This window comes from Poecilia latipinna, unplaced genomic scaffold (assembly GCF_001443285.1).
Source record: "Poecilia latipinna isolate Pla-1442-1.1 unplaced genomic scaffold, P_latipinna-1.0 Scaffold215, whole genome shotgun sequence".
In the NCBI taxonomy this organism is placed as follows: Eukaryota; Metazoa; Chordata; class Actinopteri; order Cyprinodontiformes; family Poeciliidae; genus Poecilia; species Poecilia latipinna.
In genome coordinates, this window is record NW_015112831.1 from 270644 (window position 1) to 286383 (window position 15740).

General features: G+C 45.0%; 1 protein-coding gene across 2 annotated transcripts in view; it reads left to right on the plus strand.

Annotated features, from left to right (window-relative positions):
• The window catches only part of nin (ninein (GSK3B interacting protein)), a 37001-nt gene that overhangs the window by 16884 nt on the left and 4377 nt on the right, over window positions 1-15740 (plus strand). The window contains exons 5-28 of one of the 2 annotated variants that reach the window (XM_015031697.1): window positions 714-886; window positions 2754-2799; window positions 2882-3039; window positions 3144-3287; window positions 4422-4580; window positions 4665-4801; window positions 4934-5074; window positions 5670-5844; window positions 5944-6054; window positions 6143-6232; window positions 6316-6451; window positions 6981-7102; window positions 7558-8609; window positions 9552-11639; window positions 11917-12015; window positions 12305-12374; window positions 12464-12631; window positions 12714-12830; window positions 13069-13182; window positions 13777-13923; window positions 14021-14054; window positions 14339-14439; window positions 14521-14619; window positions 15201-15293. In XM_015031697.1, coding sequence (XP_014887183.1) covers window positions 714-886; window positions 2754-2799; window positions 2882-3039; window positions 3144-3287; window positions 4422-4580; window positions 4665-4801; window positions 4934-5074; window positions 5670-5844; window positions 5944-6054; window positions 6143-6232; window positions 6316-6451; window positions 6981-7102; window positions 7558-8609; window positions 9552-11639; window positions 11917-12015; window positions 12305-12374; window positions 12464-12631; window positions 12714-12830; window positions 13069-13182; window positions 13777-13923; window positions 14021-14054; window positions 14339-14439; window positions 14521-14619; window positions 15201-15293 — 5774 coding nt within the window. Of the gene's footprint in view, window positions 1-713; window positions 887-2753; window positions 2800-2881; window positions 3040-3143; window positions 3288-4421; window positions 4581-4664; window positions 4802-4933; window positions 5075-5669; window positions 5845-5943; window positions 6055-6142; window positions 6233-6315; window positions 6452-6980; window positions 7103-7557; window positions 8610-9551; window positions 11640-11916; window positions 12016-12304; window positions 12375-12463; window positions 12632-12713; window positions 12831-13068; window positions 13183-13776; window positions 13924-14020; window positions 14201-14304; window positions 14440-14520; window positions 14620-15200; window positions 15294-15740 lie in introns of both variants that reach the window. The other variant, XM_015031698.1, reaches the window with a different exon arrangement.

Genomic DNA, 15740 nt, shown 5'->3' on the forward strand with positions numbered 1-15740 from the left:
TAAGAATAATCGATAGATTACTCGATTACTAAAATATTCGTTTACAACAGCCCTAATTTCAGGTCCACATTGTCTCACTTTGTGCCGACTGTCTCGATCTAGGATCGATTTTTTTTGTTTCATTTTATTTTTTTAATGTTGTAATGAGTAACATTGACAATCACGTCTTGAACTGCTAGAGTAAATACAGTCCTGTCAATTGTCACGTCTCAGTGGAAAGAATAATATTTGCGATTCCAGTGAATTTCCTGAAAATAATGCGCCTGCTGACCTGTAATGCGATGCGAGCGTCGCTGAGAGAATGGGAACACCTTGGTCTGAAAGCATCATTTGGTTTCTGCTTTTTGCAGAAGTTGTCAGCTTTAGAGAAGTGGCCACCTAAGGCGTTGGGTAAATATTAGTCACATGGGTTATTTTTAGCGTTTTTGTCTGCATTTAAAGCTGAAGAAGTGGTAATAAATAGATGGTTATCTCTTAAACACCTCGGATTGGAAGGTCAAATAAAACATTTTCTACCTATAAACAACCTACCACTTTTATCAAAGAATATACAGCACATTTTTTTTTCTTTTTAAGAAGAACAGGAAAAGCCAGATTGGTGCATCTGTACTTTCATCATATCTGGTTTTTCTAAACATTTTTGTAAAAAAAAAAAAAAAAATCAGAACGCTGTGCTATAAATTGCTACTTTTCTTGTTGCGTTCTCACCACAGAGTCTCCCGAAATCCAACCAAAGTTCGTGAAGGGCAGCAAACGTTACGGCCGCCGCTCCACGCCAGAGTTCCTGGAGCCCGTTTCAGACTTGTCTGAGGTTGCTAACGTTAACCCGGCCGACGAGGACGACTTGGAGGACAACTATGACTCGGCTGTTCCCAGGAAGCGTGAGGTAAACGGCTGAGGCTCCCCCTCCCCTCCAAACACATTTGGATGCCTTTCTTATCGCCTCCTGTCCTGTCCTTGCCTGTACTGCGTTAACACGGCAGCCTCTGCCAGGCGTTGAGGCGGTATTCTTAGCTAATCAGCTTAGCGTCGTTCAGAGTGGGCCTGTTAAAATGCGAGGTAGTCGCTCCAGCGCAGGATTCACAAGAGACACCGATTGCATAAGCGGCCGGTACTCTTCTGTAAATAACGTAGGTATAATTGCCGTTTCAAAAGCCGTGGATTATCAACACGTAACCGGTGTTAGAGGCATTTTTTTATGACCCGACGCTGGCCGCGTTGAGCTTTGAGTCGTGAGCTAGCATGTTTGGGTTGAATCTAGCTGCAGTTCATTGGTTATTCCTCAGGGGGACATGGATGCTGTGAGGGGTCTGCTCCATCTTTAATCTGAATAATTCTCTTTGCCAGAGGAGAGATCATTTGTGATGACAAGTACAGCATCATCTCCCACTAGATAAAAAGTTCCTAATTCTTTGCTTTGCTTCTGCCCAGTCAGAACCCAACTTATGTATCGTGCAACATGTGGAAAATTAAACCAAATTAGGTAAGAGTTTTGATTTAAAATGTCAGGAATGGTATAAAATTATAATCTACATATTCCCGTAGCATCCTGTTTTGACTCTGCCCCTGACGCCTGTCGACAAACACACTGAGACGCTGAACTGAAGTGTGTCTCGGTGTTAACTACTCTAGGCTCCAACAATTGATGATGTCTGCCGCTGTGGGCCAGCAGATGGGTCTGGGTCACGAGGGGGCGGGGTGCCACAGAGACTGCAGACCTGGTGCTGTGGGTGGAGGAGGGTGGAGGAACAATGAGCTCCAGCGACCCCCACCCTCCTGGATGCCTCCACTCCATGTATCAAAATGCCACTCGCAGAATCCCATCTGCTCTCTGTTCCCGCTGTGACGGCTTCCCAAACAATAGAGGGCGACTCTGGGAGTAGATTTCAGCTCAGGAGGTCACACCTGGCCAAACTCCTTTTTAAAAGCAGAGGAATTTGTATGAAATCAGTTGCGAGTGACAAAGGCAAATATGTGAAGATTAATTTGATCTACTTTTGTTTTTTCTGTCCCACTTCATATAGGGATCCAGACAATAGTTTTTGTCATTGATAATTTTATAACATTTAATACCATCAATATTTCCAGCACTTGTTCTTACAGGGGAATTTTCAGGGTGTCCACACATCATTAAAAAGTCTTATATTATTGTGTCTATGTAGCGTCCATCATCTTTCATTACTGGAGTCTATAAATAGGGTCGGCAAGTATAAGCCTTGACTTCAGCCTATTCATTTTTTTTGTTTTTGGTAAATTATTGGTTTGTTAAATAGTATTTTGTTTTGTTTCCTTTTTTTGTCATGTTGTAAATTTATTACATTTACAACTTGGTCTTAAAAGTTTATCTAAAATTAAGGCTTTAAAATGTCTTAAATTTAATTTGGCATTTTAATCACAGGTCTTAAATTTTGTCTTGACAGAATTGTTTAATCTCATATATTCTATGTATTTTATTTATGTTTTTGTCGCGGACTTTTCTGTCAGGCAAAATTTCAGCCACACTTAGACTCGATGCTAACATACCCTGGGTGGCTAGCGAGTGAGCTAATTAGATAATTTTCTTTTTTTTTTTTTTTTTTTTGAATTATTCTGGATAAGTGCAATTTCATCGCCAATTGGTTGGGAAAATTTTGCACATTTCTGTGGCGAAGTAGGTCTTGAATTCAGTTCATAATGGTGTTAAAAAGTATTACGTTTTAGTTGGTGAAACATTTAGAAACCCAGACTTTTTGTGTTTTAATTTCCTCCGGCAGCGCTGGAATGCCCATGAAAGCAGCACAGAGGAGTACGAGGCGGAAGGTATGTCCGAGTCAGTCATTTCAGAAAGTTCCCCACACAGTGATGGTGCTTGTTCAGGACTGAATTTGCCTCCGTGGCGCAGGCCAAATGCATCTGTGGAACCCCGACGAGCCGAGCACGGCCCGGGGGTCCCGCGTGGAAGAGCGGCTGCGTGAAGCGTGCGAGGAGCTGGCGATAGCCTGGGACGGATGTGCCGCTCACTCTGAACTGCTGGCCTTGTGTGAACATTTGGGTCTGGAGGTCTGACAGAAACCGAGGAGTTGAATGCTAATCCTTCAACTTTACAAATAAATTTCGTTTTAACTTATCTTAAACTTAGTTTTAAACAACTGTTTTTTTTTTAGGCTAACAGTGACGCTCTGCTCAATCTCACTGACGACGGAGTGATGAATGTCCAAGAGTTCGTCTCCAGGGTCGTGAACAACAAACCGCCAACTCCCTCCGCCTCCACTCCATACAGGCAACTTAAACGACATCACTCGACTCAGGTTGGTTCACCGACCAGAAGTGTTGGTACCAGTTGAACTTTTTCCACACCGCAGCCACAAGTCGTGATGTATTTTAAGGGATTACACAAACACAAACGTTTGCAGAATTCTAAGGAAAATGGTCAAAAGTATTTCCAAAAAAACTCTGAAAAGTGTGGTGTGCCTATGTATTAAACCCCCAACAAAAGACTCTAACCGTCTTTTGCTTGGTCAATATGGCGAAGTTGAAAAGAGCGTTGTAGTGTCAGTTTTATTTGTCTTTTTCTATTAAATAAAAATACAAAAAACAATTTGATTCATTTGCTCAACTATGAACTTGACATGTAGTATTTTAAAGAAATAGATTATTCAGATTTTTAAAAAAATGTTAAATAATATTTTCCCTTATAAAAGAACTGCATATAGTTTCCTTTAGTATTTGGGTTGTTTTTCAGATTTTTGTCTTATTCTCAGGATGTGGGTCACTCATACAAAAAGCTCACTATATTTAACCCACTTTTAGCAATGAGTGCAGCCAAGTGAGTAAAAGTTGCTGGATGTGTTTTGTATTTAAAAACAAGAAGGTTTTATTAAAGCGAAGTCCTTTGTGTCTTACTTTTACATTCATTTTTGAAAGCCCGTGATTCAGTGAAAATCTCATTCTAAGAAAAACAAAATTTTAAATGCCCACATGCATCAACATAAACGCTCTATAGTTGAAACAGGCTGCATAAAATGTACATTGAATACTCCCAGTACATGCCATTATGTGGTACAACCTGATGCTGCTGCCACCACCGCGTTGTATCAGTTGGATGTTTTGTTCAGCATCATGTGCAATGTTGGTTTTCTGTTTCACGTAACATTTTGCATGACTTGTCTGGTGTGTTTGGGTTTCGTGACGCTGTTTGTTCACTAGTGTTATGCAACAGGCCTCGAAGTTCTGGCTGCAATTAGACTAAATTACCCACAAACGGATTGGTTTGTGCTGGTTTGTCACATAAATCCAAATGGAGTACTCTGAAAGCTTTCACCAAATGTGAAAAGTAATAAGACAGAAGCAAGCCTCCATCGTTTGTTTAAAAAAAAAAAAAGCTATAAATTGGATCTCTGTAGTGTTTGTAGGTCTAAGATGCGGTTTGGTTTCGGTTGCAGCCATTCGACGAGGGCGGCCGAAGGATCTCGGCTCTGACCAGCACCATTGGCATGCGCCTGTTCTCGACGCTCGACGACGGCAGCGGCTTCACGCCGGCCGAATACGTCCTGGACGCCTGGATAGAGGAGGGGATAGAAAACAGCGCCGAGATCCTGCAGGTCCACACCGTAGTTTGACTCGGGCCATCTTTCTGAAACAAAAAAAAAATACAATTGTGTAAAAAAAAAAATTTTTTTCCTTAGGTTTTGAATTTCAATCTAGAAGGAAAACTGAGTCTCGGCGAACTCACCGTGGCTCTCGAAAACGAGCTGCTCAGCACCAAGAATCAAGTTCACCAAGCAGCGCTAGCGAGCTTCAAAGCCGAGATCAGATACCTGCTGTGAGGAAGAGTCGCCGCTCATTCACATCCACGAGACCGTTTTCATAATCTAGTTGAAATGAAAGCGTCAAAACTGCACGATGATGGATCTTGTTTCGTTCTGCTGACCCAAACCTGTGCGGCTCTTCTCAGGGAGCGAGTCGACAGAGAAATCCGAGAGAAGGCAAAACTCCAGTCTGACCTGGAAAAAGCGGAGAAGCAGAAGACTCAGCTCGCCACAGAAGTGGACGAGCATCACTCTGCGATAGAGCACACCAACAACCTCAACCTCAGGTCAGTCGTCGCCTCTGCTTTTGTTTTTTTCTGACTAAAAGTCAAAACGTTGTAGACTTTGGAAATCAGGGCATCCATAACGTCTGCAAACATCTTGGATGTCATCCTAACTTTAGACCTGAAAGATTTTATATATGAAAGTATAGTTAGCAAAGTGCATCTGCTCTTTCATTGTGTGTTCTTTGGTTTTGACTCGTGCAGCAGGACTTATGCTTTTAATTTTTTTATTTTTTAGGTGCACCAGAACAATCGGCCGCTTCAGATTTAACATCTCTGTTTCACTTGTTTTTATAACTGTCCATAAAAGTGACATTGACTTGTAAAGTTCTTTATTTGAAGCAGAGTTGTGCAAGGCTGTTAAAGTGTCTAAATGAGCTCAAATTTTACTGTACAAGCATCCCAAGATAAATGAAATGAAATGAAATAAAATCCAGCTTTTACGGTCTTTCCTGTGGCACAGGAAATTAAGTTTGAAGCGCTCGGTTGGCTTTCTTTCAGAAATGACTCTTTATCGTACTGTTTTGTGGGATTTATCACATGATTTATCTTTTTCTGTCCTAAATGTTCATTTACCCTTTTTGATTGACATGGGCAGGAAGCTTGAGCAGGACTACAAGGAGAAGCTGATGGCCGTCCGGTCGGAGCTGACGAAGGAGATGGACCAGATGCAGCAGCAGGCGGGCCTGCAGCGCGAAGAACTGGAGGCGGAGATCCGGAAGATCCGGGAGGAGGAATCGTTACTCAGAGATCACCTCTCCATCTCGGTCAAGGTGCCGAAAGGCTGTTGAGTCGCGTTGTCGCTTTTTATTTTACATTCATCCATGAATTTAGAACAAAAAAAAAAAACGTAAACCGTTGTGTGTTTTCAGGAGAACAGGCGGCTTGAGACGGAATTGCTCGACAGCACTGAAAAGCTAACAGAGGCACAAAGCCAAATAGCCAAACTGCAGGAAAATTTGGAGAACATCATGAAAGACAAGGTGCAAAGTCATTCTCGTTTTCCTGTTTTGATACTTCAAAGCTACAGAGTACATCTCCACGCATAACATATGTGGAATATCGTTCCAGTTTGGAGACCTGGACCCCGGCAGCGCCGACTTCTTTCTCCAGGAGGAGCGAATCAAACAGCTGCGCTGCGGCTACGAAGCACAATGCAGGGTAAACCGCCCCGTACGCTTGTTGTCCCGTCGGCTTAAAGCCAAATTTATCTTCATTTAACGCCTTCCTGCTTCACGCGGCAGGAGCTGCGGGACCGTGTCGACGAGCTGCAGTCGGAGCTGCGGGAGTTTCACAGTCTTGGCCGAGCTCACGAGTCTGGAGGCAAACCTCTGTCCGAGGAGCTGGAGAGCAAAAGCCCCGGCACCGAGTCCGACCCAGGTAGTCATGGGAAACAAACCCTCATCCTCCGGGGCTAAACGCAGACTTTGCTATGTTTGTATCGCGAACAAACGTGATGTTTACAGCAGGAATGCTGTTGGGAAATTTTCAAGCATTCATACATCTTTAAAACAAACTGAGCATTGGTAAGCTGTAGCAACGCAGCAGCTGATTTACTGCATTAAATGACAGTTTTTATTTTCCTCTGCTTTGATTATTGAAGCTGATTTATTCATGGTTTACCTGCTTCATGTGTAATATGGATTTTACCACGCCATTTTGTAGTGCTATTGTGAGAGTGATACATTATGATAAAAAAACTATTTATTACTAATTGTTTAGGTAATTGTGTGGCTGTGACGGCGTGGAACAGCATCACAAACACAAATTTATCGAGAGAACAATCATCCGAAATGCTCACGATAAATGATGAACGATGTGATAAATGCCCACACCCGGCTGGACACGTTGCTTATTGTCGATCTAACTCTGTCATACTGACGCTAGCCGATCATGTGACCGCCTGCAGGTATCGGTCCAGACGAGGTCCAGCCTTTCAGCATGAGCCTGGAAGCTGAGATGATGCTGGAGCAGCTGAAGGAGCAGTACCTCCAGGAAATGGAGCAATTGCAAAACCAACTTCAAAGCAAGGTTCGTCATCCATTACTGCGTTTATAGAGTCTTCTGTTAATGCTGTTTTCAGCTGGGCTGAAGTCTGGAAGCTTTAGAGTCTGGAAAATTATGTAATTAGATTTTTCTTTTCTGGATTGCAAGTACAAAAACTGTCTGTCTTCAAACTGTTTTTTTTTCTATTGAATTCAATGTATTTTTATTGCATAAATATATAACACATAATTTCACGACAGTTCAAGGAAACGATTCAGTCCAATTGTACATGTATTCCTCTATTAAACAGTGCAGCCAGGTTCTGTATACTTTTCAAATGAGTTTAAAAAGTTTCTCTGTTGAAGCTCAGCAGACATGATGAACTGCAGGGATTTTTGTACTTCAAATAAAGAAATGAAAAGGCTTTGAAATATGAAGAATGTGTGAAATTTTGTCATAAAATATGCAAGAATCCCTTTTTTCTTTTTTTTCCTGTTCAGATCACTGAATTTGAAAGGACTGTGGAAGAGCAGGAAGCGACCCACAAGGACCAGAAATCTGCCCTGATCCTCCAGCACCTGGAGGAGGCCCGGGGTCTGAGGGAGCAGCTGGACGGAGCTCAGAGCCACGCAGAGCAGCTTCAGAACCAGCTCCAGCAGGCGGAGCAGGACCGGGCCCGTCTGGAGCAGAAGCAGGCCGCTGAGAGAGAGGAGCTCCAGAACCAGCAGGAAGACGAAGCCGCAAACCTCAGACAACAGCTCCTGGAAGCTCACACTCAGATCGCCGACCTGGAGGACCAGCTGAACTCTCTGGAGAGCCAGCAGGCAGAGATGGAGGAAAACCTCCTGGCCGAGACGGAGGAGTTGAAGAACCAACACACCGCGGAGGTCAGCAAGCTGACGGAGGAGCTGACACAGCTGCAGCGGCAAAAGGACGAGTCGGAGCGGAGGTTACTGGACGACTGGGAGCGGGAAAAGAGAGTCCTGGAGGAAAGCCACCAGAACAAACTCCAAGTCCAGCTAGAGGAGGCGAAGCTGCTGTTTGAGAAGGAGCAAAGCGAAACGGTGAAGACGTTGACGGAGCAGTGGCGGGAGGAGAGAGCGCAGCAGGACGAGCAGAACAGCAAGACTCTGCAGCTGCTGCTGGAGGAAGAGATGCTGCGACTGGTCAGGGAGCAAGAGGAGAAGGAGGACCAGCTGAGGGAGCGCTGGGCGAGCGAACGGGCACTGCTCGAGAAGGAGAGGCTGCAGCTGCAGGAGCAGCTCCAGCAGAGGGAGAGGCGGCTGAAGGAAGACTGGGAGAGGGAGAGGCTGCAGCTGGAAGAGGACTACGAAGGGATGATCCAGGAGAGGCTGAAGGAGGAGAGAGAGAAGCTGGAGGCCGAGAGAGAGGAGGACGAGAGGAGGACGGAGAAGCTGATGGCGGAGGAGAGGGAGCGGCTGGAGGAGAGACACGGAGCGGCCCTGAGGGAGCTCAGCAACAAGCATGCCGAGGAGAGGGACGCGCTCAGCGCAGCGCTGGACCGACTGAGAGAGGACATCGCCACAGAGAGGTGAGACCTGATGGTTGAAGTTTGACTGGGAGTTTTTAAAAATCAACAGAGAAGTTTGGACCACGGCTTGTAAACGTTTTCGTACGTCTTTGTAACGTTACAACCAGAGATGCTAATGTAGTTGAACTGGATTCCATCAGATGGACGAACTAAAAAGTAATCCACAAATGACCCGTTTTCAACTCTGGGTCAGTACTTCATAAAACCAATCGTTTGAGGTATTTATTGTTTTTGAAAAAGTAATTCAGGCTCAGTCAGATTGGATGGAAAAGTTCTGTGAATATCAACGTCTACATAGCAAAACAAATCTTCCCGAGTGCTTTTGGTCTAGCTTCTACGGCAAACATGTTGGTCCACTTTAAATAAGACAAAACTAGCCGACAGAAACATTTTCATCTGGAAATATCTTTTCAGTAATGATGGAAAAAGTATTAGTTCCACTGGCAGATTATTTTTCTCACAACATGAGGAAAATGTCTTGTTATAAAATGAGATAAGTAATTAGACTGAACAATTTTTTTTTTTTTTTTTACAGCCAGTGTAAAATAAACAATGAAGAAACTGACAACGACAGTAGGTTGGTCATGCATGTAAAGAAATAAACTGCAACAAAAATCTTCTTTCAGGTAGTTCAGAAACTGTAAAATAAGTAATAAAGAATGACGTTGCTCAGAGCACGAAGCATAGAATTAGACAGAGTAGATCTGCACTCATGGACGGGCACATTGTTACGATACCCGATCCAGAATCTTTTTCAATATCGGGACGATACAGATATCGATATCAGATTGGTGCATCTCTATATTAGGTGTTCAAACATAAACATCCAAATGTCTATAAGATGTTTTTGTTTGTTTGTTTTTTTTGCTATCTAGACATAAAAACAAAGCAGACAAATGTCTTAAATTGCTGCTGTAACAAACATTGAATGACCATGTACAGGAAGGAAGTTGAGCTCAGCTTCACCCAGAGAATCAGAGAAGCAGAAGATCGATTCTCCTGCGATCAGGAGTCTGCAGCGGAGCGCTTTCAAGCCCAACTCCTCGAACTTGAACGGCGCCACCAAAGCGAGCTGACGACCCTCTCCGAAAGACACGTCGCGCAAAAGCTGCACTGGGAAGCAGAAATGCAGAAAGTTCTAGAGGGCGCGGAAGAACGACGGAAAACAGCGGAGGAAGCCTCAGCGCAGGAAAGAGAGCGACTCGATCGGGAGTGGGAAAACGAGCGACGAGAGCTCGAAGGCGTCCATGGCGAAGAGATGGAAGCACTGAGAACGGAGAACGAGCGACTCCGTAACGAACTGGAGGACGCTCTGAGCGCGGCCCAGAGGAAGGAAATCGAGCTCAGCATGCAGCTGAACGACCTGCACGGCCGGCTCCAGGAGAAACGCCAGCTGCTGGCCCGGTCCGAGGACAGAGTCCTGCATGCGGAGCTGCTGCTCAGTCAGACGGTGGAAGACTTCAAGCAGGAGAGGGCCGAGCTTCTCGGCAGCAACTCGGAGCTGCAGGCGAAACGCGACGAGGCGCTTTCCGGTACAGAGAGGCTGGTCGCCGAGAGGATGCTGCTGGTAACCGAGCGCGACGACTTGCAGGTGAAAGTCGAAGAACTGGAGATGCTTCTCAAGCAGGCGGTGCTGGACTTTGAGCTGGAGCGGAAGGAGATCCTGGAGAATCTGGCGGTTCTGGAGGAGAAGCTGAGAGACGCTCAGGAAGTCGAGGCGCTCAGAGTGGAAAGAGTCGTTCTTAGGAGCAAACTGGAGGAGCTGCAGGTTGTATCCAGTACAAATGGAGAGGAATCAAACGGTATAAATGTGCTTATAAAGAATCAAGACGACGAATCTTGTCGAGCTCAGTCCAATCAGGATGAAGACGTATTAGGGAGATGCATAAATGCTGATCAGGAACTTGACGACGGCGATTTTGCCACCATTGACGATCAAGCAGACGAGCAGGACGGCCAAGACGGAGCGAATGAAAACCAGGAAAACTGTTGCGCTTTCAGCGACGACAAAGTTGGTGATTCTCCTGATCAGAAACGTGATTATTTACTTGTTAAAAACAAATGCCAACCGGTTTCCCATGAGAGTCGGGGCGAAGATGCCTCCCCGCTTCAGGCGTTTGTTGACAAAGATAAAGCAGCTGCTGAATGGCCCGAGCAGGAGACCGAACCACAAGAGGTCGGCGGAAGCTGTCTGCACGGAGATCAGCAGCATCATGAGACTGGGGCTGTGGGTTTAATGCTGCGGGAGGTGGCAGGTGATCCAGCTGAGATTGATTGTTTATCAGATGGCTCTCGCAGCCAACAGGAAGGGGGTGAAAACCAGGACAAATCTGTGGGAACCGTTGGAGCGTTTGACTGCGAGAACAAGGAGAGTCCCGCTCTGAACCTGCAGGACTTGTATGACACGGCCAGGGAGGAGAATGTTCTGCTGCACGAGAAGATCGCCCTGCTTCAGCAGAAATCCGAAATACTAGAGAGTCTGCTGGCGCGCCACAGCGAAAAGCTGAAAAGCAGCCGCCAGGCTCTGGAGGAAAACTACAAGCTCAAAGTGCAGGCGGTGCTGCTGATGGAGCACGTGAGGGAGCTGCAGGCGAAGAGCCTGAGGATGGCCGACCTCCAGATCCGGTACGAAGACTGCGCATGCGAAAACGCCAAGCTGAAAGACCAGAACGAGGCGCTGGAGAAGCGGGTCTGGAGCCTGGAGAGCAGGCTGGACGTCTTCCGCGAGTTCGGCGACTGGCGCGCCTCGCTGGTGGACGAGATCAGTAGGATGAGGGCGGAGAACGTTGAGCTCTTTCACCTGCTGAGCCAACTGGAGCGGCAGGAGGACGGGCTGTCGGACTCGGACGCCGAGCCGGCGGAGCAACGCTTGGACGAGCTTCCTCCGCAGCCGGTGGAGAAACCCCCGGCGGGGTTCGACGTCGAGGAATGCTGCAGGGAGTTCGAAGAGCAGAACAGTGAACTGCGCAGGACCATCGCAGAGCTGCAGGACGAGTCGCAGATAATAAGTGAAACCACTCGAGCTCATAGGTAAAGCGGGAGGAAAAACTAGGATCCCGAGTGGCGCCTGCTTCCCTGTCCCACTAGTGGGTCTGATGTTAGATCCACTCTCAATGTTTCCCCTCCCAGTCACAACGTAGAGCCACGTCCCCTGCCTGTGAAGGTCGAGATTACTTGAGCTAAGCTGCTTTCGTCCTCGTAAAACCCCATCCTGAGTCTTTGAATTCGCCGTATGTGTTCAACACGAAGCTTACTTTGATTTAACGTCTTGTAAAAAGAGTTTCTAATGACGTCCATCTTCCTTTAGATACAAAGCTACTCGACTAGCAGAGGAAAACGTCTGTCTGCAAAAAAACATCGCTGCTCTGAAGGAAGGAGACTTGAAGGAGGCCAAGGATGAGTTGATGTGAGCCTCTTTAATAAAATATTTTCATAGAGTCTTAGAATTTGATCGTGGTATTTTGTGGTACTGTTGCAATGACAATAAAAAAAAAATCATAAAAATGTATTTAGTGCTTCTTTTTTACGGCAGCTGAGACTGTGTGGCACAGCATTCATAGCCCCACAGTTCTTCAAAATATTCCCATTTAAAATAAAAGATAATGTTGCTTTTATTGTAGGGCCTTGAAGTCCTCCTCTTCTGACAGGAAATATCATCACTTTCCTGCTTTTATTTTTATTTTTCTCATTTGCAGACAAACCTTGGAGCATTTGGAGAAAGAGAAGCTCGCAGCTCAACAAGCCTCCGACAGTTTCAATAAACAGGTAGCGGAGTACGTTTCCGAACGAGAGAGAGAGTGTCGTCAAGAACCGTTTTACGGTTGATGGATTTCAAGGGTTTGACTCGTCTCCAGATTTCAGAGTTGCATTCGCAGAGCCAGCGGCTGGAGGACGACAACGGGCTCCTGGCGGAGAAAAACGCCCAAAGCGTCGCCGACATCGGGAGCCTGCGAGAGCAGCTGGCGGAGCTGATGAAGGAGAACAAGACGAGGGAGGCGCTCCACTTCGAGGAGAAGACCAAGGTCGGCAGCACGCACCCCGCTCCCCGTCCTGCAGTTGAGCCTGTCGGTAGCTGGTAGTTGATTGGTGGTTGTTTTGTGCTAGATGGCAGCTTGTGTGTCTGATCTGGAGGCAGAGTTTGACAAAGCTCTGAAGGAGTCTGCTCAGCTGGAGGAGAGAAATGGCCAGCTCTCACAGCAGCTCTCTGGCCTCAGGGAGAAGGTGAGCGGCTTAACGTGGGCGAGCCGGTTCGATGGGAGCTAAACACAAACGCACGCCACACTTTTCAGATCCGTATGTGTAGAATGGCATGAAAACCGTTTCCTCCCACCGTACGACGACTTGTTTTTGTTGTGAAATGACAAAAATGTCGCTGCACTCGTATTTGCATTTTCTAAATGTTCTTAAAAGTTTTGAAAGAACAATCAGGGAAACTTTTTTTTTTTTTCCCCCACGTCAGGCCTTCCAGGTGGGATCGATGGAGACTCAGCTCAGCAGTCTGGTAGAGGAGTGCAGGACGGTGGACAAGGAGAGTGCCGGTCTGCGCAGCCAGCTGGCTAAAGCTCAGGAGCAGGCAAGAACCAAACATCCACAACACTGAAAACCCCCACAAAATCCAAGTATCTTTGGTCTGGTTTCAAGTGCAAACATCTTAGTTTTATCTTATTCAAGTGTACTAACTTACTAGTACCTTTTCAGCAGGAAATGGGAGTTTGTTTTAAGTCAATATTCCCATAATGCTGATGGAAAAGTGCTGGTTATAAGGGAAATAATCTGCCAGTGGAACAAGATTTTTTTCCCCTTTTATAAGCTAAAATGTCTTGTTCCACTGGCAGATTGTCACTTATAACCAGCACTTTTTCATCAGTAATAAGGGATTATTGAGTTAAAACAAACTATTTCCTGCTGAAAAGTTAGTAGTAAGTTAGTTTTATCTTTTTAAGTATACTAAGAAACTAGACCGAAAATCCCTAATAAGATTTTCTTTTTACCAGACGAATAACGAAGTTTTGACGTTTAAGTAGGTTTAGCTGCAACTTTAGTTTAAAAGTAAGCCACATTTCACCAAGTTTAAATCACTTAACAGAAAGTATCGTCTCTACATGAAGAAGTCTAAGAGTTTTGAGTTGGAAAATGAATCTTGAGCTTGTCTTCCCACCCCCTCCAGCTGGTATCTGCAGATGAAACCTTCAAGGTGGTGAACCGGCAGAGCGCCCGCCTGAAGTCAGACCTCCGTGTTCTGCAGCAGGAGAGGGACTCCCTGAAGCACGAGGTCGCAGTGCTGCACAAGCAACTGCAGAATGCAAACGAGAAGGTGAGACTTTGTTTTTCTGTCTTTTTTTTACAATGTTTAGCAAAAAACAGAAGTGCAAAAGTGTGATTCTTTTTTTTTTTTTATTATTTAATGTCAGAACCAAATTTTGGAGAGGGCCCTGCACTCCGGCGGCCTGCAGAGTCAGAGCAGGAAGCCGAACAGAGAAGATCTTTCCTGGCTGATGGAGCAGGAACAGCAGCTGCTGAGGCAAGAAAACGAGAAGCTTAAAGCTGAAGTCCACAGCATCAGCAGCGACCTCGTCCAGTCCAGAGAGAGGGTGAGCTTACACCAGCAAATAACGAGAGTTTAATGTAAAATAAAATAAAAATCTGGATCAATTGATCTTTGTAGTGTTTAAATTTCTGAGCTTGTGCCTTTCAGATCCGACAGCTTGACGCAACGATCCTCTCGCTGAGCAAACAGAAACCGCAGAGCCATTCCTCCTTCCTGAAGGCCTTGGAACAGGAGAACTTCTTCCTGAAACAGGAGCTGGAACCAAAAGCCGAGCTGCCACGGGTGAAGATCCGACTCCTTTATTTGCTCCTAAAGCGTTCTGATGAAGCAGCAGCTTCCTGATGTCTATTAAATTTGTTTCAGGGCTGCGATGCTGAGCAAAGCCACGCAGAACTGGACAGTCTTCTGCAAGAAAACAAGTCACTCAAGACACAGGTGGCTCGAATGTCAACACACATGGAGGTAAACCCAGAAAACATTTTCAAAAAGTGACTTTTATTTCATTCCTCCCTTATGTGAGTTGTACAACAGGTTATTAGGGAGTTTGTTTGTTTAATTGTGAGAATGTAGTCATAAATATTGAGTGGAAAAGATGCAATTTTACCAGAAGAAAAAACATCTGAAATTATAAGAAAAATGTTTAATAAGGAAAAAGCTTCGTTATCAGGGTCTGACATGACCAGCTCAGTAAATATTTCTACAAAATACACATTTGTTTGCATGATTGTTTCAAAGTCCTGCTACTGATAATAATGTAATACTGATGTGTTAGAATTTTTTTTATGGCATATCTACTAAGCATTAATCATTATGTGTAAAACTTATACCAAAGTATAACTTCACAAAATGCTCAAAATTCCTCATTATATTTTATTTTATTTTTTGTGTTAGCATTCGTTGGTGGAAAAACAAATCCAGATTTCCTAAAAAACAAAATCTTCAGCGCTTTGTTCAATGCTTGAAAAGTTTCGTTGAAATGTATTTTTTGTTTTGTTTTTTGTTTTTAGGAGTTACTCTACTATATTATTCTCTTTTGCTTTCAGTCGTTTCACGCGCAGTACGGCGGACATCTTCCTCCATCGCCTCAGAGGGGGCAGAGGGGACAGCAGCGTGGTGACGACCCAGACAACATGCAGGTGAAGCAAAATTAAAACTTAGAATCATGTCCAAAAGTCTCGATTAGACGCTGCAATAAGAAAAACACAGAGACCTTCGGCTCGCATCTACTTTGCAGCAAATGTAGAGCTATCCAAACTAGACGGTTTAGCACCACTGCATCGTTGTACAGTAAATAATGCACTACTTCCATCCTCTTTCATTTTCTATCATTCTGTTTTTACTTTTTGCCACTCTGGTTATTTGTAAACTTGCTCTGTCAAAGGGGAACCTGCGCACCGTGTCTTACTGTGGGTCATCTGTTGTCATGGGATACAGTGAAAGTCAAAGCTGTGTTCAATCCATTGAGGTCGCTCACTTCAGCTGCTTAAAAATTATGCTAATGTTTTATAAAATAAATAAATGAATAAAAATTACAGATCACGAACATTGCTGCCAAATGTGCTGGAAATGACTGAGCAAAGGTC